This window comes from Marmota monax, unplaced genomic scaffold (assembly GCF_021218885.2).
Source record: "Marmota monax isolate L192 unplaced genomic scaffold, Marmota_monax_Labrador192_F-V1.1 WCK01_AAM20220418_F8-fsc00033, whole genome shotgun sequence".
NCBI classification, from domain to species: Eukaryota; Metazoa; Chordata; class Mammalia; order Rodentia; family Sciuridae; genus Marmota; species Marmota monax.
The window spans coordinates 1,819,486-1,842,427 of record NW_026694282.1 but is presented as its reverse complement, the minus strand read 5'-3'; the positions used below and the strand labels follow the sequence as shown (position 1 = coordinate 1,842,427).

The window sequence follows — 22,942 nt, the reverse complement described above, 5'->3', positions numbered from 1 at the left end:
ATATATCACTAGCACTTTATTATTATTATTATTATTATTAATTATTTTAAATTTGGGACAGGGTCTGGCAAAGTTGTCCAAGCTGACTTCTAACTTGCAATCTTTATGACTACCTCCCCACTGGTTGGGAGTACAGGCATGTGCCACATTGCCTGGCTATTTGATTGATTTTTGTATGCTGAACCATCCTTGCATTCATGGGATAAAGTCCATGTGGTCAGGTATATAATACTTTCAATTTGTTGCTGATTTTAGTTTATTAGTATTTTTTTGAGGATTTGTACACTTATAGTCATGAAGGAAAATTATTTATCTCCAAAATATGAAGGATTATTGAGTTGAAGATCATCAAGATGCAAGGGAACTTTCTGCCTTCTGTTTGCCTAAAAGCAGAACAGAGAATCACAAAGACAAAAAACCCTTTCCATCTTCCTCGTTCCTATTTCACTGCCATGAGTGAATATAAATTCTGCTTCATAATGCCTTGCTTATTAGCTCAGAGACAGTGGCGCCAGAGGTGTCTGGAGTCTGGGACTGCTTTTCCTTTATTTTGTCACCTCTCTAAAATTTATTGTTCTTTGTTGAAATAGTACTTGAGGCAGCTTTCTAGGTTATTGCTCCAAGTGATTTTTCTTCCATGCATGTTAATAATCTTGTTTATCTTTCTCTTGTTAACCTATCTTTTGTTACAAGAGTCTGTCTCAACACAAACTTTATGAAGGTTGGGGACCAATTATATTCCCTAGTGCTCAATTCGGCAGCACATATACTAAAATTGGAACGATACAGAGAAGATTAGCATGGCCCCTGCGCAAGGATGACACACAAATTCGTGAAGCGTTCCATATTTTTATAGGAAAGGTAGCAGAATACAACAGTTACTAACAGGGCATTATGTAAAAATGTGGATGTGTTACCGAAGTGATTCTGCAATCTGTATTTGGGGTAAAATTGGGAGTTCATAACCAACTTGAATCTAATGTATGAAATATGGTATGTCAAGAGTTTTGTAATGTTTTAAACAACCAATAAAAAAAAAAGAAAAAAAAATTATATTCCCTACCTTTAGTTGAAAGGCATATTGGTGTATAGTTTTCTTTTCTTGTGATATTTTTGTTTGTAGTATCAGGGAAAATATTTCTATATCAACTTCCTTTATTTTTGTTTTTAAAATATATATTTATTTATGTATCTTTAGTTTTAGGTGGATACATTAGTTTATTTTTATGTGGTGCCAAGGATCGAACCCAGTGCCTCATGCATGCTAGGCGAGCACTCTACCACTGAGCCACTACCCCAGTCCTTCAACATCTTTTCTTGGCATGATTTTTGACTATTTAAAAATTGAGCTAAAATATCTTAATGGTCTTTCTTATTAATATTGGTAAAACATGTTGACTTAAAAACATGTATTTTTATTTTTATTTTATTTTTTTAAAGAGAGAGAATTTTTTAATATTTATTTTTAGTTCTCGGCGGACACAACATCTTTGTATGTGGTGCTGAGGATCGAACCCGGGCCGCACGCATGCCAGGAGAGCACGCTACCGCTTGAGCCATATCCCCAGCCCCCAGAACATGTAGTTTTAACTTGCAAAAACTTAATTTGGATGTAACATTTATAAATTAATGGGTTTTATATATCTGTACTTAGCTCATGGCTAAGTGTTTTAAATGAATACAGGATCTTTTTGTCCATCTATGTCTGTGTATGTTTATAAATGTGTACAAGTATACTTTTACATTATATCTGTACAAATTAAAATCCTCTAAATGAATCATATTTAAATTGTTTTAAAGATAAACATTCATAAATTAAATATACTTAAAACTGCTAACTAGAGAAACTAACCCAGATGTTTTTCAAGTTCATGTGACTTGGCAAATTTTCAATAAACAAAAATATTGTAGGGGCTGGGGATGTGGCTCAAGCGGTAGTGCACTCGCCTGGCATGCGTGCGGCCCGGGTTCAATCCTCAGCACCACATACAAACAAAGATGTTGTGTCCCCAAAAAACTAAAAAATAAATATTAAAATTCTCTCTCTCTTTAAAAAAAATATATTGTTGGTTTAATAAAAACAACTACAGTTATCAGGAAAAAACTATCAATTTTGTGTAAAAGGCTCTCACACTAACCAACTCTGCTTTTTAACTACCTATATACCTTGACTTAGAGCAATGATAAATTGTTATCCCTAATTGTACACACAACACACTCACACACACACACACTCACCAAAAACATTCTTTGTTGGCCACAAATGGGCCAGAAAAAGCCAAAAACCTATAAATGACCTTTGGAAGCCATTTCTAAGGTATTTTCACCCATACCAACCCATGAATTATCCAAACCTACAGATGAAAGAGGAATCTGTTTACTGATTTCCAATCTTACCTGGGTTTTTGTTTTACTTGACTTTCCAGCCAACATAGGAAAATCAAGGCTTTCCAAAATAATAGTCCTGTAATTATAATGATTCCAGGGCAACTGACATCCTAAAAGGAACTTTGTACTTCTGTGTAATAAGTGACTCTTACATCAAGGTGTTTATCTGCTCAGGAGGGCTATATTTGTCCAACATCTTATGAAATTTTCCAGTCTTAGTTGTATAAGTAATTTAAATTAGATGTAAGTGGCATGAAAGTTTATAAATGAACTTTTTAATAGTAAATTATATTTGAGATAGGGATGTGGTTCAGTAGTTGGGTGATTGCCTAAAATGTGTGAGGCCCTGGGTAAAATCCCTAGCAACACAGATAAGCAAAGAAAACAATAATTGTACTTTATAATATGTTTGCTTTAAAAAATTCCTAAATGTCTTTAGTAACTATACCCTTAGCATTTTTCACAGTTTAATTAAATGAAGGATATTCATTGAATATTTAGATCCTTGAATAAGATAAAATATTAAAACATCAACTGCTTAATATAGGTTTAAGTTTACTCACTTTTGAGTTCTTTAATTTTATAAAAATACAATTTAGGGGCTGGGGATGTGGCTCAAGCGGTAGCGCGCTCGCCTGGCATGCGTGCGGCCCGGGTTCGATCCCAGCACCACATACAAAGATGTTGTGTCCGCCGAAAAAACTAAAAAATAAATATTAAAATTCTCTCTTTAAAAAAAAAAAATACAATTTATATGAGTTAGTTAGTAAACATGTCCTACTCCACATTGAAAAGTGTCATATGAGAGACCTTATGTTTCTAAAAATTATAAAATTGTCATTCATAAATTGTTGGCACTTGACAGTTAAAAAATTGCTTACTTCTTGGGTTTTCACTAAAAATTAAGGTTACTAAGATTACAATTCTTACATATGTAATTAAAATCACTAGAAGTAAGGGAAATAGTTCTGTATGCAAAGTATACAAGGAAAATGAGATGTGTTTTTTGTTAAGCAAAGTTATAAATATGTGTTTTTTTCTGAAGGAATAATTTTGTCTAGGTAAAGATTATTTCAAGATTGTTTCAAAATGAATAAATGCAGAAAAAGTGATATGGATAAAACTGAATGGATTTAACCCAGGTTTGTTCTGCCACTGAGCTACACCTTAGCCCTTTAATATTTTTTTAAATTTCTGAATTAAAAAAAAAAATTATTTTGAGAAAGGTTCTCACAAAGTTGTTCAAGCTGGCCTGCCTCATAAAACTGAATGTTTGGGAAGACTGTTAGTAATTATTTAAATTTTGGACAGAATTCACCAATGAAGCCATGTGGTTCTGAGATGGTCTTTGTTGGGAAGTTTTAACTACCGATTAAATCTTTTTACTTATTATATCTCTGTTCAGATTTTCTATTTCTACTTGAAGTTTTGGTGGTTTGTGTATTTCTAGGAGTTTTCCATTTCATCTGGGTGGTTTAATTTGTTGATGTATCATTGTTCATAATATTCTCTTAAATTCCTCTCTATTTCTGTACAATCAGTATTATTATATTTGCCCTTTCATTTCTAATCTGAGTAATTTGAGTAGACTCTTTTTTTAGACTAACAGGAAGACTGTCACTCTTGTTGATCTTTTCAAAGAATCACCTCTTGGTTTCATTGATTTTTCTCTGTTTTTTACTTTCTGTTTCATTTATCTCTAATCTTTATAATTTCTTTTTTTCTTCTGCTAATTTTGAACTTAGTTTGCTTCCCCCCCCACCCCCAGTTCCTTAAGGTGTAATGTTAGGTTATTGACTTGAGATCATTCTTTTCTTTAATATAGGTTCTTGATCCTTTTCGCATAACTCAACTTTTTAAAATCTTTTCCTTCTGAATAATACTTTATTATTATTATTATTTTCATTTTTTTTGGTGCTTGGGATCGAACCCAGGGCCTTGTGCATGCAAGGCAAATACTCTATCAACTGAGCTATATTCCCAGCCTGTGCTTTAGGTTTTTTTTTTTTTAGATGTTGATTTTATTTATTTATTTATTTTTATATGGTGCTGAGAATCAAACCTAGTGTCTCACACATGCTAGGCAAGCGCTCTACCACTGAATCACAACCCCCGTGCTTTAGTTTTAAATAAAAATTTGGGAATTATTTCCGTGCTCTTTATAGTAGAACATCTATGATATATACAGAGTCCAGTGCATGAGCAGTGCCATTAAAATACATCTAAGGACCAAAGGTGTTGGAATTGTCTGATAATGAATAAAACAGCATTATTGTGATGGTGGTGAGGTGACAGGGAGCTTATGAATTTCTAGGGCATATTTGTTGTACTGAGACAACTTTGGGGGTATTATTCCTTTCCTAGTCTCTCTAAAAAAAAAAAAAACAACAACAAACCAAAACAACAACAAAACCCAAATCTCCATACCACAGTTCTATCCTTCATGAAATACCCTTTAGTAAAAGTCTTTTAAAAAAAAATATTTATTTTTTAGTTGGACACAATATCTTTATTTATTTATTTTTATGTGGTGCTGAGGATTGAACCCAGGGCCTTGCACGTGCTAGGCAAGCACTCTACCACTGAGCCACAACCCCAGTCCCAGTAAAAGTCTTAATGTGTATTTTATTCTCATGCTGTAATGACTTTGGGTAAGTCATCTAACACTTTATAATTTCAGTGTAAGTGAGGAACACAGCCTAATTCCATCTTAAGATTGGGAGCCATCTTGTCACAAAGTCATGAAAAGTTAATTTCTGTTTTACTATAAATTACTGAGATTTCTAAACTTGTTTGGAATTCCTGCCCATGTCTTGAACTCACCCGTGCCTGGCTCTGAAAAACCAGCTTCTACCTCAGAGCAAAGCCTGTTCAAGGAAGGGGGCGTGACCCTTGTCCTTAGAAAGACCCACAGAGCACTCCTAGGCACATACCCTTGTTTATCTACAAATAAAAGGAGAGATCTGCTGCACCAGGTGTCCCTGATTCAGTCAGGCTAGGTGGGGACCCATAACAACCCCCTAGCAGCCACCAATCAGTATGAGACAGGGAAAATACCTGGGATGCCAGATGACCCCCCCCCCAGTAGTTTATGGTGGTTGATAGCATGTTAGGAAACCATGTAGTTCATTAAGTACACCCCTCTTGGCTTAAACCAATCAGTTCAAACGAGTCCCCCTCTTGTACTAAGCAATCACCCCTACCCAACTTGTTCCCACCAGTGAATGTGCTAATCATGTTTTAGAGTTGTTTTATGATTTTCCCGCAGTGTGTGAAGATTTGCTAAGAGATGCTATGATGTATGTGAAATCCCTGCCTTCCCCAAAGAGTGTATAAAACTGCTGCAAACCCTGGGCTCGGGGCCTCTCAGCGTCACCAGTTGCTGTGTGTGCGCAGAGGACAATAAACACCTCTTTGCTGCTTACATTGATCTTGGTCTCTGATGTTTTTTTTTTTTTTTTATTGTTGTTGTTTTTTTGTAGGTGAGAAAAGAGAAAGGTTTTTTTTATTTATTTATTTATTTAAATTTTTATTGTTGGTTGTTCAAAACATTACATAGTTCTTGACATATCATATTTCACACTTTGATTCAAATGGGTTATGAACTCCCATTTTTACCCCGTATACAGATTGCAGAATCACATCAGTTACACATCCATTGATTTACATATTGCCATACTAGTGTCTGTTGTATTCTGCTGCCTTTCCTATCCTCCACTATCCCCACTCCCCTCCCCTCCCCTCTTCTCTCTCTACCCCCTCTACTGTCCTTCATTTCTCCCCCTTGTATTATTTTTCCCTTTCCCCTCACTTCCTCTTGTATGTAATTTTGTATAACCCTGAGGGTCTCCTTCCATTTCCATGCAATTTCCCTTCTCTCTCCCTTTCCCTCCCATCTCTCATCCCTGTTTAATGTTAATTTTCTTCTCATGCTCTTCGTCCCTACTCTGTTCTTAGTTACTCTCCTTATATCAAAGAAGACATTTGGCATTTGTTTTTTTAGGGATTGGCTAGCTTCACTTAGCATAATCTGCTCTAATGCCATCCATTTCCCTGCAAATTCTATGATTTTGTCATTTTTTAATGCAGAGTAATACTCCATTGTGTATAAATGCCACATTTTTTTAATCCATTCGTCTATTGAAGGGCATCTAGGTTGGTTCCACAGTCTTGCTATTGTGAATTGTGCTGCTATGAACATTGATATAGCAGTGTCCCTGTAGCATGCTCTTTTTAGGTCTTTAGGGAATAGACTGAGAAGGGGAATAGCTGGGTCAAATGGTGGTTCCATTCCCAGCTTTCCAAGAAATCTCCATACTGCTTTCCAAATTGGCTGCACCAACTTGCAGTCCCACCAGCAATGTACAAGTGTACCCTTTTCCCCACATCCTCGCCAGCACTTGTTGTTGTTTGACTTCATAATGGCTGCCAATCTTACTGGAGTGAGATGGTATCTTAGGGTGGTTTTGATTTGCATTTCTCTGACTGCTAGAGATGGTGAGCATTTTTTCATGTACTTGTTGATTGATTGTATGTCCTCCTCTGAAAAGTGTCTGTTCAGGTCCTTGGCCCATTTTGTTGATTGGGTTATTTGTTCTCTTATTGTCTAATTTTTTGAGTTCTTTGTATACTCTGGATATTAGGGCTCTATCTGAAGTGTGAGGAGTAAAGATTTGTTCCCAGGATGTAGGCTCCCTATTTACCTCTCTTGTTTCTTTTGCTGAGAAAAAACTTTTTAGTTTGAGTAAGTCCCATCTGTTGATTCTAGTTATTAACTCTTGTGCTATGGGTGTCCTATTGAGGAATTGGAGCCCAACCCCACAGTATGTAGATCGTAGCCAACTTTTTCTTCTATCAGATGCCGTGTCTCTGATTTGATATCAAGCTCCTTGATCCATTTTGAGTTAACTTTTGTGCATGGCAAGAGAAAGGGATTCAGTTTCATTTTGTTGCATATGGATTTCCAGTTTTCCCAGCACCATTTGTTGAAGATGCTATCCTTCCTCCATTGCATGCTTTTAGCCCCTTTATCAAATATAAGATAGTTGTAGTTTTGTGGATTGGTTTCTGTGTCCTCTATTCTGTACCATTGGTCCACCCGCCTGTTTTGGTACCAGTACCATGCTGTTTTTGTTACTATTGCTCTGTAGTATAGTTTGAAGTCTGATATTGGGGGTCCTGAATTTGAGCATAACAGCTCCCCCTGACCAGATAACAACCTCTCTGAAACCTCAGCAGTGCCTCATAAATTCTGATGTTGGGATCTAAATTTATTCCTTACCTTAAAATGTTAAGCCTTGGGGCTGGGGATGTGGCTCAAGCGGTAGCGCGCTCACCTGGCATGCTTATGGCCCGGGTTCCATTCTCAGCACCACATACAAACAAAGATGTTGTGTCGGCCGAAAACTAAAAAAAAAAATAAATAAATAAAAATTCTCTCTCTCTCTCTCTTTAAAAAAAAAAAAAGATTAAAAAAAAATGTTAAGCCATGTAGATCATTAACCTACTATCTGCCTTTGTATTATGCTTGTCAAAATCCTGTTATCTGTAAGTTCTCAAGAAGCTTCCTTTTGCAACTTTTTGTGCTATAAAACCTTTTCCTTGAGAGCTGGGGGGCTGTTCTCTGGCCCAGGATTTCAGGTGAGATAGTCGCTGGCCAGCTTTTGTGTACACAATACAAGCTTGCTTTATTTGATTTAAAATTGGAGTCGGTGGTCTTTTCTTTGAGTCGTGGTTCAACAGTAAGATGTAAGCCCTGCCTGTCTCACAGTATGCTGTGAAAGTGCTTGAAACAACAGTTCATAGAGATATAAAAGATACTGGGCTGACTCTGAACCCTGGCAGAACTGTTGAACCAGATTGGAGCTCCCAGACTGTACCTAAGCCCCATCAGCCTACAGCCCACTTCCCAACATGCTTCCAGATAAAGTTCTCTGTTGGGAAATACATGGGGAATTTCAAGTCAGCAGGAAACTTCAAAAAGAGGTGACTGTAACCATGTGTGGTGGCGCCTGCCTGTAATCCCAACGATTTGAGAGGCTGAGGCAGGATGATCGCGAGTTCAAAGCCAGCTTCAGCAAAAGCGATGTGCTGAGCAACTCAGTGAGACCCTGTCTCTAAATGAAATACAAAATAGGGATAGAGATGTAACCAGTGGGGTTGAGTGCCCCTGAGTTCAATCCCTAGTACCAAAAAAAAAAAGAGGTGACTGTTGAACCTGTGACACAAAGAAAAGATCACTGACTACAATTGAAACCAAATTAAAGCAAACCTATATCATGTACAGGAGAGAGCTGACCAGCAACTGCCTCACTGGAAAGCTGGGATGGGGAACTGCAAAGGTTCGCAGAGCAGGAAAGTTTTTATAGCACAAAAAGTTACAAAGGAGGGTGTCTTGGGAACTTACAGCTAACAGGGTTCTTCTGGCAAGCATCATATAAAGGCAGACAGCAGGTTAATGATCAACATGGCTTAACGTTTCAAGGTAGGGAGTAAATTGAGATTCCAACATCAGAATTTATGAGAAGCTGCTGAGGTTTCAGAGAGGGTTGTTATATGGTCAAGGAGAGTCAGGCATGGGTGTGTTCAGAGCACTGGCAGGAATTCCAAACACGTTTAAACATCAGAGTATGGTCAGGCCAAATAGAAATATTAGTATTTTATAGTAAAACAGAAATGAACTTTTCATGACTTTGTGACGAGGTGGCTCTCAATCTTAAGATGGAATTAGTCTGGGTTCATCAGACTGTAGATATGTAGTACCTAGAATGGCATAAATTATATCATCTTAAAACTCTTTTCCCTGTTAGGGGGACGCAGCTATCATCTCTTTAATGAGATTTTTCTTCCTGCTCAGGAGGGTGTAAGCTCTCACTTACGTCCCTGTGGGTGATGGAAATGGGGTTCCCCTTGGTGGAATGGGCTGGCTGAGAAATAAAAGCTAAGAAAAATAGAATGATGATAGAGCTACAGGACACAGAAAATAATTTCAAAAACTGGAATGGGACTGGCAAGCTGATCCTATGGATCAAGCTTTTATACTATGGCAAAATGGAGCCTGTGCCTGCTTTATTTAATATTGGGAAACATCAAAGGCCTTCCATAGTATATTCTTCACCAAAAAAAGTTAAAGATGGGGCTGTTCAGTTCCCAACGCGTTACGCCCATCTCTGGAGCTACTATAAGGTATCTTCCTAGCAGAGCAGAGATAAAGGTCACTTGCACTGGGCAATCTATTGCCATGGGAGAGCCATGGATAGTTTGCAATGCCAAACCTAAATCTCTCTGGCTACCAAGAGAAGACCCTGGAGTAGTTCATGGATGGTTTCCGGCAGTAAGCCACCTAAGAAATTAAAGTCTAGAATAATTAGTGAAGAACAAAAGACAAAGTCAGAATTAGTTTTTTTTTTTTTTTTAAGACAGACAGAGAGAGAGAGAGAGAGAGAGAGAGAGAGAGAATTTTTTAATATTTATTTTTTAGTTTTCGGCGGACACAACATCTCCGTTTTGTATGTGGTGCTGAGGATCGAACCCGGGCCGCATGCATGCCAGGAGAGCGCGCTACCGCTTGAGCCATATCCCCAGCCCAGAATTTTTTTTTTTAAATATTTTTTGTTATATATGGACACAATATCTTTTTTTGTTTGTTTATTTTTATGTGGTGCTGAGGATCGAACCCAGTGCCTCACATGTGCGAGGCAAATGCTCTGCCACTGAGCCACAACCCCAGCCCCAGAATTAGGTTTAAAGGATGGAACACCTAATAGATCCAGCTCACACAGGAGCTAGAGCTGGACAATTAGAATTAGGAAAATGGCTCCAGTGGTTTATTTAAGGGGTACATCAAAGGCAGGGATAAGATTTCAGGGGTGGAGTCTTGCTTCATGCAAGTTGATTGGCATCTGGACAGGTCACACCCAACTCAGAGGGGCTTTGTGGCTATAGCAGGTCACCTCATCTCTGGTGCTGTGTGGGACCTTTGGCAGAGCAGAGGGGAAAGTTCACCTGCATCAGGCAATCTATCCCTGTGGGGGTGCCATGGGAAGTTCCTAATACCAGACCTATCCCCTCACTGGCTGCGATGCCTGCCGATGTAGTCCACATACAGCCCATGGGTGACTCTCAACACCCTCTAGCACATTAACTATTTGACATTTTGGTGAAATTATGTGAGATACTTGGTAAATTAGGGACACATAAAATGACCTACTTTGCTATTTCCAGTCAACACATGTCAGTCTCCATCATAACTGAATTAAGGAGATGTTCCTTCAGTTCAATCCCTAGAATCTCAAAATTGCAGTCAGATATGGAAAGTAATGTTATTTAAACCCTCATTCTGTTTTTTTGTTTGTGTGTTTTTGTTTTGTTTTTGTGGTACTAAGGACAGAACCCAGGTCCTGGTGCATGCTAGGTTAGTGCTCTACCAGGGATCTATAGCCCAGTCCATAACCCTTCAAATTATTTTTGACACACACACAAACTTGAAAGAATTGAAGTGGATTGTTTAAGGTTGGGGTGTTGGTCCAGTTTGTAGTATCACAATGAAATACTTGAGGCAGTTTCTTTGTAAAGGAAAGATATTTATTTTGGCTCACAGTTCTGCAGGTGCAAAATCTCAGGCCTTATCTGCTGATGGCTTCCTTGTGAGCTCAAGGTGGTGCAGAGTATCACATGGAAAGAGACAAGGAGCACTTGCATGTGTCTTTCTGCCTCTTCTTATAAAGCCACCATGATCCAATATGAGGGCTCTACCCTAATGGCCTTATCTAATCCCAGTCACCTATCAAAAACCCCACCTCTAAACACTATAGTCGGATTGTTTTCACCCTCTTAAAAACTCTACAATGGACATTAAATTTCAACCCATGAGCCAGGCCTGGTGGTGCATGCCTGGGATCCTAGTGGCCTGGGAGGCTGAGGTAGAAGGATTGCAGGTTCAAAGCCAGCTTCAGCAACTTAGCCACGTGGTAAGCAACCTAATGAGACTCTGTCTCAAAATAAAAAATAAAAAGGGCTGGGGATGTGGATCAGTGGTTAAGTGCCCCTGGGTTCAATCCCTGGTACCAAAAAAAAAAAAAAAAAAATTCAGCCCATGAAACCCTGGAGAACCAATTCAAAACAACAGGAGTCAGAAACCTGGGTCTCAAGGAGCTACCACATGAGACTTTCCAACTGGTGGTCTGGTATCTTGTGGGAGTCAGGCTGTGACTCTGGAGCAGTGAGAAACTAGTTTCTTTTTTTTCTTTTCTCACATCAATAATCTTGACAAAACAAAATTTATGAAAAAGAATTAGTTTTATTGAGTCACATAAGATATATTTTTATCACTTAGATTATTTTCTTTCTTTTTTAAAATATTTTTTTTAGTTGTCAATGGACCTTTATTTTATTTATTTATATTTATTTATTAGAACCCTGTGCCTCACACATGCTAGGCAAGTGCTCTACCACTGAGCCAAAACCCCAGCCCCCTAGATTATTTTCTTTATTGTTGGAAGAAAATCAAATAGAAAATTGTGACAGTTTTCATTTGGATGGGACATTAATATTAGGTCATGTGTGTTAAGTAGCAACATGTCTTAATCTTTGAGGGATGTTATAACAAAATACCTTACACTGGGTAATTTATTTTATTTCCATTTTTTATTGGTGCATTATAGTTGTACATAATGGTAGGATTCGTTGTTACATATTTGTACATGCACAGAATATAACAATATAATATGGCTAATATCATTCCTCAGAATTAGACTGGGTAATTTATAAATAATAGAAATTTATTTATCATAGTTCTAGAGGCTAGGAAGTCCATGCTTAAGGTGCTGGCAGATTCAGTGTTTGGTGAAGGCCTACTCTCTCCTCTGCAGATGGTGTCCCTTGTTGTGTTCTCATGTGGTAGAAGGGAGAAGGCAGCTTCTTTCAATCTTTTTTTTCTTTTTCTTTCTTTCTTTCTTTTTTTTTTTTTTAGATTTGCTAGGTATTTTTAATTATATCACTTTCTCCATGTGATATTACTTCAATTTTATATACACTAGCAAATTAAATGATCTTTCCATTATAATTCCTAAATACAAATGAAACTTAAAATGCATAAAATATACTGCCATAAAATTGAAAAGAAAAGTGTTACATTAGGAATATCCTAAATTAACAAAGAATTTTCCAAAGAACATCGAATGAGGCATTATATGCTTTATAAATCTACAATATTTTTTACTTGCTTTCTTTGTAAATGCTTTATAAATCTACAATATTTTTTACTTGCTTTCTTTGTACAGTTTAAAGCACCATAGCACTGAATGAATAAGAAAGGACCATTTTTTAAATGAAGAAATGGCAATACATGTCACTTAAGGATAAAAGAAAGATAAGCTATTACTTCGATTTGCAAATAATATTCTTTTATTCAAATAGTCCTGTTTCCATTATCCTTAGATGAAAAGATTCTTTCCTGTTATGAAAAAAGAACATCCTTTTATTGATGGAAGGCTTCTAATCTCAATCTGGTTGGATCTTCTGGATGTCTCAAGGCAATTCCATTACGCAGCACCAGCTCAATATAAGGTGGCCAAAAGGAATCACTGATTTTGACATATGGATCATGTGAACCATCAAATAATCTATTTATAAGAATCTCTAATATTTCATGCGTTGTTATCAACTGTTTGGTTGATTCTTGAATGTTTTTCTTTTTCTTTTTAACATTCCCATCAGGCAGAGGAAAATGGTCTTCTAGAAACTCACCCAAAGTAATCAAGAGTTTCTCCTTGAATGCTTTTTTATTAAGCATTTTAGTTTTCAGCTCACTAAAGATTTTTGTTTCAGAAAATGTCACAAACTGATTTTTCAATTCACTGTAAAGTGCATTAAGAGATTCCATTATTTGTTGCAGTTCATCCAACCATTGTTCTCCCTTTTTAGGTCTTCCTTTAACTTTCATTCTTTGACTGAATGGTAGATAGTACCATTTCAAGATCATGTCTTAATTTTTGGAACTCTTCTGTTCCTAATGTTATCAGAACATCCTCTGTCAGGGGAGTTATTCTTCCATGTCTTTCCATATTTCTTCATATTCTTTAATAAGTTATTCTTCAGTATCTGTAACAACTTCCACATCTGTAGTACTATCGGGATCTAGATCTTTTTTTTTTTTTTAAAGAGAGAGGGAGAGAGAGAGAGAGAGAGAATTTTTTAATATTTATTTTTTAGTTATCGGAGGACACAACATCTTTGTTTGTATGTGGTGCTGGGGATCGAACCCAGGCCGCACGCATGCCAGGTGAGCGCGCTACCGCTTGAGCCACATCCCCAGCCCGGGATCTAGATCTTGCTGACTCACTGACATGTGGTTTGTGATTTTTCTTAGCCTTATAAGAAAAAAAGCTGTGGGACCTTTGGCAAGTCACTTAACCTTTCTATGCCTCAGTTTCTTCACAGAGCTGTAACAGGCTTTGGTTCTCAGCTTTGCTTAGCATCAGCTATGGAGCAGAGCCAATCTTTTTTTTTATAAAGGCACCAATCTTATTAATGAGGGCAAGGCCCTCATGACTTAATCATTTCCTAAAAGGCCCCAACTCTTAGTATTATCACATTGACTATGAAGTTCCAGCATATTAATTTTGGGGAGACATTAATATTCACACTGTGTAATACATTAACCAAAGAACCTGTCCAGTTTAGTTGAAGTGGACACTTAGTTGGTGTGTTATGCCAGATTCGTGGGACCCCAATAGACCTCTAGGAGCCGAATCCGATGCAAGCACACAAGAGTCTTTATTGCAAGCTGGAGCCTGGATTCAGGACCATTCCGACGCAGCGGTCCCAGGGAGTGAGTCCTGGTCCTTTGTTCAGTGAGACTATAGGTTTTGGGGGATACTCTATGAGTCACAACATCATACAGCAAATCATTCCATACCTCGGGAAAATCAAACAACAACTCTTAACATTGATTAGCACATTCACTGGCAGGAACAAGTTGGGTAGGGGTGATTGATTAGTACAAAAGGGGGATTCCTTTGAACTGATTGGTTTAGGCCACGTGCTAAACTACATGGTTTCCCAACATTTTATCAACCACCATAAACTATTTGGGGGTCCTCTGGCATTCCAGGTATTTTCCCTCTCTCATGCTGATTGGAGGTTGCTAGGGGGTTGCTGTGGGTCCTCACCTAGCCTAACTGAGTCAGGGACACATGGAGCCTCAGACCTCTCCTGTTATTTACAGACAAACAGCTCAGCCAGGTGGGTATGTGCTTAGGAGTGCTCTGTGGGTTTTTCCAAGGACAAGGGTCACGCCCCCTTCCTTAGGACAGGCCTTGAGGTAGAAGCTGCTGTTATTTATTTATTTTTAAAAACGGAGTCACATTAGTTTCTCAGGTGGACTGTGTCTGGAAGCCTGATAGTGTTCCTATGCCCAAACAGCTCATATTGCTTGTCATGCTTTAGAGGAGTAGTTCTCAAAGTGATTCTTGAATTAGCAGTAGCAGCAACAGCAGTAGTGGCAAGGGGAATCCACTCTAGATTTATATAATCAGGAACTCTGGTGGTTGGGTTGTGGCCAGCAATCTGTGTTTTAACTTGTCTGCTCAAGTTTGAGAACCACTGCCTTAGAGATACTTGGAGCTAATCATAGTAGTGTTGAGTTGAAACTCATGTTAAATATAAATGCTACTATTTTTAGGTCTTAAGAAGAGCTTTTGTGTCTGTGACTCTTCTCTAGGTTAGTTTAGAAACTACCTGATATAAGCCCAAAGTGCCAATCAGAAGTGCCGTAATACTAGGCCTAAATGAAGCAATGAAAAAATAATTGCTAAAGATAGTCAAAGATAATTATCAGTTTACTCTTATTATGCATGAAACACAATAAGAATGTCATTTAAAGAAGATACTAGGGCTGGGGATGTGGCTCAAGCAGTAGCGCGCTCACCTGTCGTGCACGGGGCGCTGGGTTCGATCCTCAGCACCACATAAAAATAAAGATGTTATGTCCACCGAAAACTGAAAAATAAATATTAAAAAAAAAGAAGATACTAGTATCCTTCAGAATATTGAAAATATTTGGACTTGTGGGACACTAGTGAAGCCAGATTTAAAGATAGGTCGTTAGTGTAGTTAGGTAAATTGGGTCTAATATGGAGTAAAATCAAGAATGAAGACCATATTGAGAATATAGAGTCCAGGAAAGTTCAAAGTTCTTTAAAACACAGCTCAAAGGGATGTTAAGAGGTGAGAACAGAAAAGCTGGCGGTCTTTAAGTGGCACTCAAAAGTCCCCAAGGCCAGGAGCCCATCCCAAGGAAATGTTAATGAAGCAGCTCTCAGCAAACAAAGAGTTGCTAATCCAAACGCCCTTCCTGCCCAGGTTACTACCCGCCCATCTGTCCCCCACCTTTTGGGCCTTCCCACATACATTCCACCACTGCAAGATAATAGAACAAAGGACAGGAATGCACTCGACAGGAATGCGGGAAATCTGGAAGTAAACCTTAGGTATAAAAAAGGGAAGACCTCCCCCTTCCATGGATTCCACCTCTTGGTCCCCTTCTTCCTCCAGGGAGAAATCTTTTCTACTGTCCTTTAATAAAGTTTCAACTTTCCACTCTAAACTTGCCTGGCGTGCTTCTCTGGTATTATACTTCAGCATCGGGGAAGTAAGGACTCGAGACCGGTAAACAGAGGTAACACTAGAAGACCCTGACAATATGAGGGGAAAGATGCTGGAAAAGAAGGCACAACTGAAAGAAGACCTGGGGGAAGTTGCATAATTGCTCTAAGTCACTTACTTGTTCTGCTCTGACACTGACCAGAAGTCCTAAAATGATTTTGCTGGAATGAATGGGAGAGTGTTTGGGACATCTATCCAATAAAACTTTGAATTAGATACACATTGAGATTTAGATTTGTGTTCATGTAACAGAAAACACAATATAATAGTGGCCTAGTCACTGATTTATCATTCATATAATAGAAATCTGAAGGTTGGTAGTCCAAAGACTTGTGTGTCAGCTCCACAGTTTTCAGGAACTCTTTTTTTTCAGTGCTGGGATCAAAAGCCAAGGCCTCATCCATACTAAGCAAGCACTCTATCACTAAGCTACACTCCCAGCTTAAAGAACCTTGACTCTTGTCTTTTTGTTTAATGATTCTTAATTATGGCTTTTATTTTCAAGATATTTCCTCATGGTAAATAAGACAGCAGCAACTCCAATCATCACAGAAGAGCAAAAGGGCAAAAAGGTACACACCCTGATTGAATAATTTCCTTTCAGATAGTCTTCCTGGAAATCAAATATAATATAATGCATTCCATTGGCCAGAATTTAGTTACATTAGCCAGTCTTAATTGGAAAGGAATCCTTAGCTGAGGCTGGCTTTGAACTTGCCATTCTCCTGCCTCAGCCTCCTGAGTCGGCTAAGATTATAGGAGTGCACCATCACACTTGGATCAGAAATCTTAAAGATTAGATTGTGAGCATGCTACAGGGACACTGCTACATCGATGTTCATAGCAGCACAGTTCACAATAGCAAGACTGTGGAACCAACCTAGATGCCCTTCAATAGACGAATGGATAAAAAAAATGTGGCATTTATACACAATGGAGTATTACTCTGCATTAAAAAATGACAAAATCATAGAATTTACAGGGAAATGGATGGCATTAGAGCAGATTATGCTAAGTGAAGCTAGCCAATCCCTAAAAAACAAATGCCAAATGTCTTCTTTGATATAAGGAAAGTAACTAAGAACAGAGTAGGGACGAAGAACAGGAGAAGAAGATTAACATTTAACAGGGATGAGAGGTGGGAGGGAAAGGGAGAGAGAAGGTAAATTGCACGGTAATGGAAGGAGACCCTCAGGGTTATACAGTGGAGGGGGTAGAGAGAGAGGAGGGGAGGGGAGGGGAGAGGTGGGGAGGGGGGAGGGTGGATGATGGGAAAGGCAGCGGAGCACAACAGACACTAGTATGGCAATTTGTAAATCAATGGATGTGTAACTGATGTGAATCTGCAATCTGTGTATGGGGTGAAGGTGGGAGTTCATAACCCACTAGAATCAAAGTGTGGAATATGATATGTCAAGAAATTTGTAATGTTTTGAACAACCCACAATAAAAAATTAAAAAAAAAAAAAAAAAAAAAAGACAACTCAAACTTAGAGGGAATGATAACTTAAGTAAACACATCTCTTCAGGTTCTTTCTTTCTCCTCAGGCACTGGCCTTCTCAAGAAATAATAACCTGATTCCAGGACACCATTTGAGCCATAACCAAAATATTATTCATGTCAATATGGCTTCCTTCTCTCCAGTCTAGGGTGCCAGAACACTTAACAATTCTGTTGTTTCTTTCCATGTCATTCTCATCTATGACTCTCTTTCATTTGTCAGAACAGTAAAAAGAAATGACAATGTTTTCTTCTGTTTCTGAGAGTCTCTCTCCAAAAATTACAAGAAAGGGAGAAAATCTCAACAGACTTGTGTTTTAGTCTTATGTTCCAACAGTTTACCAAAGTTCTATAGTTGGGTTTTAGATACAAAAATACAGAGAAAAATAAAATTGGAAATGTATTTCCCACATACCATTATTTGTTACATATATATTTCTTATATGACCTCAAGGATAAAAATGAACCAAGACAGCTTAAAGTGTAATGTGGTAGACATGATACAAATTTGCAAAACAAACTCAGCAAACAAGGCTACTTACTGCCTCAAAATATGCAGACTCAAATCTATAAAACCTTAATCTTTCAATATTAATACATGATCATCTACAATGAATAACAAAGTATGTCTCTAGGTTAGTTAACTAAAAATGTACAAAAAATTTGATGATAAATGAAAAAAAATTAGAGGATGAGCTCAACAATCTTTTTGTAACCAGAAGCAGAAAAACAAAATTTCCCTCCAAATAACCACTATAGTTTAGGGACTGAAAATGAAAAATGGGACATCAGAAAGCCTGGATTCAAAACCTAGCTCTGTGTTATGGTTTGGACATGAGATGTCCCCTAAAAGCTCTTGTTAATGCAGGAATATTAAGAGTTAAATGATTAGATTATGAGAGCTGTGACCCAATTCTAATCCTAGTTTGAATGGACTAAGTGAAAACTGTAGGCAGATGCAGCAGGCTAGAGAGTGGGCCACTGGGAGGATGCTCAGGAAAGGTACACAAAAAAAAAAAAAAAAAAAAAAAAAGATTAGATTGTCCCTTATATTTATTTTGAAACCCAAACAGCTCCCAATATGTGTGGTTTCAAAATGAAACAATTTTAACACCACTCTTGCTTAATCCTTATGCTAGTTACTTCAGGGAAATGGAATATCTGAATAATTTCACTTGACAGAGGATAATGTTACCAGAAATCTAGCAGGGGAAATTCTGTTTTAAAACCAAATCCATGGCCAGGCGTGGTGGCTCCTGCCTGTAATCCCAGAGGCTGGGGAGGCGGAGGCAGAAGGATCTCCAATTCAAAGCCATCCTCAGCAATTTAGTGAGTTGAGTTGCTAAGCAACTCAGTGAGACCCTGTCTCTAGTAAAATACAAAATAGAGCTAGGGATGTGGTTCAGTGGTTGAGTGCCCCTGAGTTCAATCCCTGGTATCCCAAAACAAAAATTAAAACAAAACAAACAACAACAACAACAAAAAAAAACGAAAACAAAAAAGCCCCAAATCCATTCTGATTGTTTTTGAAAAAAATTTTTTTGAATTTGTGATCCATGATCTTATACAATTACACACGTACAGGAAAAGAAAGATGACATCAAGGCAAGCTTGACTAGTTGTTCCAGTCGCTAGAAGACATTTATTCATTCAGTGTTTATAATTAAAATGAGTGTTGCTCATATAGTGATCTGATTTTACAACATATAGTGCTTCAGATTTGATCCCTGATATAAAAAGAAACAACAAAACCCCCACCAAACTCAAGCTGTAAGTGTAGATTTTTGAAAAATTAAACTTGATTGTCATTATAACAGAGCCATGTCACTAATTAAAGTCAAATTTTTACATCGCTTGAAAACATGGAATTGAAATTCATAACAGAATAACAAAGCATATGGGAAAGGAAGAAGTCACCAGTGAGATAATTTCACATAAACAATATGTGATATTAATTTAAGAATCAATGTACTTTAAATAATGGCATCAGACATGACTAATAGAGTAGAATCCGGAAATTCAGACAGGAAATCTAGCTTTGGAAAGTGAGGCATAAACAGGAATGGGGATAGGGTAGTAACAGAAAATTTCACGGGTCTTAGAATTAAGGGATCTCTAGTTGCTTTAGCACCCAAAGGATGTGTTAACTCATTTTAAAAACAGCTTTATTGGGCTGGGGTTGTAGCTCAGTGGTAGATTGCTTGCAATGCATGTGTGAGGTACTAGGTTGAATCCTCAGCACCACATAAAAGTAAATAAAATAAAGAAATTGTGTCCAATACAACTAAAATACTTTTAAAAAACAGCTTTATTGAGATACTTTACATAATCACAAATGTCACCCATAGGAAATATACAGTGATTTTTAGTAAATTCAGTGCTGTGCAATTGTCAACCTCAATCTAACATAGTTTTTCAAGTTTTTTTCTGGGGTACAAACCATTTTTATCTTTCTTGTATAAAGGTACATGATGACTCAATAAAATCACAGAGCAAGTATCAAGGATTCAAAGATGACTCACCGAAATTGTGTGTAATAGACATGTGCAGGCAGCTGCTGTGCTGAAACCACAGGGATAAAGAGAGGAAGGGTGGTTGGAGGTAGCACTGAGCAATGGTTACCAGCCAGCCTTAGTGTCAGACTGCTGGAGTTCTGCTTCTGTCAAGGGAATTACTTAACTCTCTGAGCTTCCTTTTACTTATCTGTTGTAAAATAATAGCACCCTATTTCATGAGATTATGAAGACTAGATGAAATAATATATGCAATGGGCTTCATATAGTCTCTCATATAGTAAGTATTAAATTAAGTACTTTTATAATTTTTACTGAATGACGATTAAATAACATTTCATAAACTAGACACAAAGGATCACATATGGTGTGATTTAATTTCTATGAAATTCTCGAAAAGGGAAAGCTGGTGCCAGAAGAATGATCAATTGCCAAAGGCTAGGGAGGAAGGGTAGGAAATTGACTGCAAAGCATCACCAAGAACTTTTTGGAATATTCTACCTTGTGATTGGAGTGGTGTTTTGTGAACATTTGTCATGGAATTACACCCTTTAACTTAGTGAACTTTGTTGTATGTCAATTAAAACCGATCCCCCTAGCCCTAAAAATATAGCTTTTAATTTTCCAATTGAATAGTTCAGTTGTTTTATAGGTCAGAAGCAGGAATCAATTCTAAACACAGCCAACTATGTGCAAGGCATAGTTCTAAGTCTGAGGAACGGTCTTAAAGAAGACAGTATCTCTACCCCCATGGAGCTTTTTCAAGCACGAATTATACACATAGATTTGAAATTAAAAAAGGAATCATTGAGGATACTGGTAGAATAATCTGGGGGTGCGGGGAGACAGAGTAGCTGTAAGTTATTTAAATCTCTATCCCGTTTTTTTTTTTTTTTTTTAAATTTCAAACATGCACAGAAGGAAACAGAGTTTCTCCATTAAAAGAGAATGCACTGGACATAGTATCTGGGCAGGTGTGTGTCAGAGGTCTCTCAGTATACGGTGACCCAAGGTTGTCCCCTGCGGACACCATCGGAGAGACGCAGTGCCTACAGAGCGAGGGAAATACACTGGCACCAGACCAAGGTCCAAGAGGAACTCTTCCACGGGCCCCAGGGGCCCCATGACCTTGGCAGTGTGAGCTCCGCACTCTCCAGGGTCCCGGCGTGCGCCAGCCCTCCGCAGGGGAAAAGCTGCCCTTATCCTTGGGATACTTTCCCAGAGGCCGGGCCAGATTCGCCGCCCTCTCCGCAGGGTGAGTCCGCCCACTAGAGTGACTGGCTGGGGAACGGAGGCGAGTTGCGGGAACCGGATTGGCTGCTCCGCATGCGGAGGGCGGGGAGATGCATATGAGGGGCGGAGCTAGTGGAGAGCTGGCGGCCGTCGGGCGTTCGCTAGGGAAATGGATGCTCCGCTGGTCCGCCAGCGCCGGGGGCGGGGAAAGCACGCGCTCCGGTGTGCGCGCCCCGCCCAGGAGTCGGCGGGAGCGTCCTCCTGCTCCTTCCTCTCTCACCAGCCCGTGGTTAAGCACCCAGCGAAGAAGTGGAGTACCTTATAAGTTTCTTGCTTGGTATTTGGGCGGCCGCAGCCGAGAAAGGAACATGGCGCTTGTAGGCAGCCGAGTGGAGCTGGAAGCTGATGAGGTACTAGCGACGGGCAACGCGGGCGCTATCCCTGGAGCCCGCACCCGGGCGCGGGAGGGATGGGCGAGCCCCGCTTGGGGTGGCTGAGGTCCCGCCCCCTGGGTCTGGGTCGGGGACCTGCCGGCTCCCGCTGTGGCTCTGAGGTAGGGGAAGGGGAGGGGGCTGGGTGCGGGCATCTGGCCTTGGCAGTCTCTTCCTTTCGGGACAGGAGGGACCTTGCGGTGTGCCTGCAAGGGGATGTTGAACCCCGAGTTTGGCCCCGGGACGTGTGGGTGCGAATAAGCGGGAGCGTAGGACCTGGAGCTCGGAGCTGTTCAGAGCCTTCCCGTGGACTCCCGGGCTTTCCAAAGTAGGACCCCGAAGTCCTGACACTAGCCTTCTGGGGTTCTGGACTTGGGAATCTCGCCTTCTATGGAAGTTTCCTGGTGGCAGAACTGAAGGGCTTACGTTCGATGGAAAGAGAGGGCAGCCAGAGGAAAAAGGAGCCGAGGGACATCTGCCAGAACGGCCAGGGCTGCTGGAGGAGCTAACCCCCCCAGGCAGTGATGCTTCTTGCTTTTGCTACGGTGCCGGGACACTTCCTTAAGTGAAGGACCTTTAAGAACTGTCAGTGGCCTTCGTTGGTCTCAACTATTTGATTAGCCACTTCTTCTTGTCGCTGCGCACCTGGGGCTGAGCACTCTGCGGCCCTGCGGCAGGCGCGCAGGACCTGTTGATTTACTGACAGTTCCTTTCAGCGCTTGCCACCTCCAGAGAAAGCGCTGTCTTGCTCTTGAAGTTGAAGTTGAGGCTCCTGCGGCAGCAGCAGGAACTGCAAAGCCCCTCAGCCGCGGCTTCTGCCATTTTACCTGACTTGAATTTTACAAGTCGCTGCCTAAGAAGGGTTCGGTTTCAAATGATGCAATAGTGGATGACCTGGAGGAGGCGGGATAAGATTTCTGTCCATCTCTTTAATGCTTGCAAAATCCTGAAAACTAACCGATACTATGCTTTAAATGTGGGCCTAACAACAAAAACAGAATTACAGTACCTTTGCACAACTGGTAGAGAAGAGGGCCAGCACGATGTCCAGAACTTTGCTTACATTTTCACAGTTCTTTGACCATAATTCATTTCTTCCTCAGTGTTTTTTTGGTTCCTGATTGTATATTACATTAAATATCCATGTTCCTGGCATGCAAATCTCTCCACAGTATGATCTCAATTGTTTATCTCAGGTTCGTCCTCAACTG

At 39.3% G+C, this 22,942-nt stretch overlaps 2 protein-coding genes and 1 non-coding gene across 6 annotated transcripts in view; 2 read left to right on the top strand and 1 right to left on the bottom strand.

Moving 5' to 3' along the window:
* The first annotated feature begins 745 nt into the window (after positions 1–745).
* On the top strand, positions 746–852 carry LOC124108883 (U6 spliceosomal RNA). Its single transcript, XR_006856811.1, has one exon. It is a non-coding gene; the product is annotated as a U6 spliceosomal RNA (small nuclear RNA).
* Positions 853–12,689: 11,837 nt separating this feature from the next.
* On the bottom strand, positions 12,690–13,489 carry LOC124108804 (centromere protein K-like). The gene is given in 3 exon segments (XM_058586332.1): positions 12,690–13,299; positions 13,302–13,328; positions 13,331–13,489. Coding segments are annotated over 3 exon segments (582 nt in total). The 5' UTR covers positions 13,452–13,489; the 3' UTR covers positions 12,690–12,865.
* Positions 13,490–21,437: 7,948 nt separating this feature from the next.
* Positions 21,438–22,942, top strand: part of Ttc39b (tetratricopeptide repeat domain 39B) — a 125,174-nt gene continuing 123,669 nt past the window's right edge. The window contains exon 1 of one of the 4 annotated variants that reach the window (XM_046467378.2): positions 21,438–21,710. In XM_046467378.2, the coding sequence (XP_046323334.1) occupies positions 21,474–21,710 (237 nt within the window). In that variant the 5' untranslated portion in view covers positions 21,438–21,473. Of the gene's footprint in view, positions 21,711–21,834; positions 21,854–22,942 lie in introns of those variants that run through there. The other 3 variants (XM_046467374.2, XM_046467375.2, XM_046467377.2) reach the window with 3 other exon arrangements.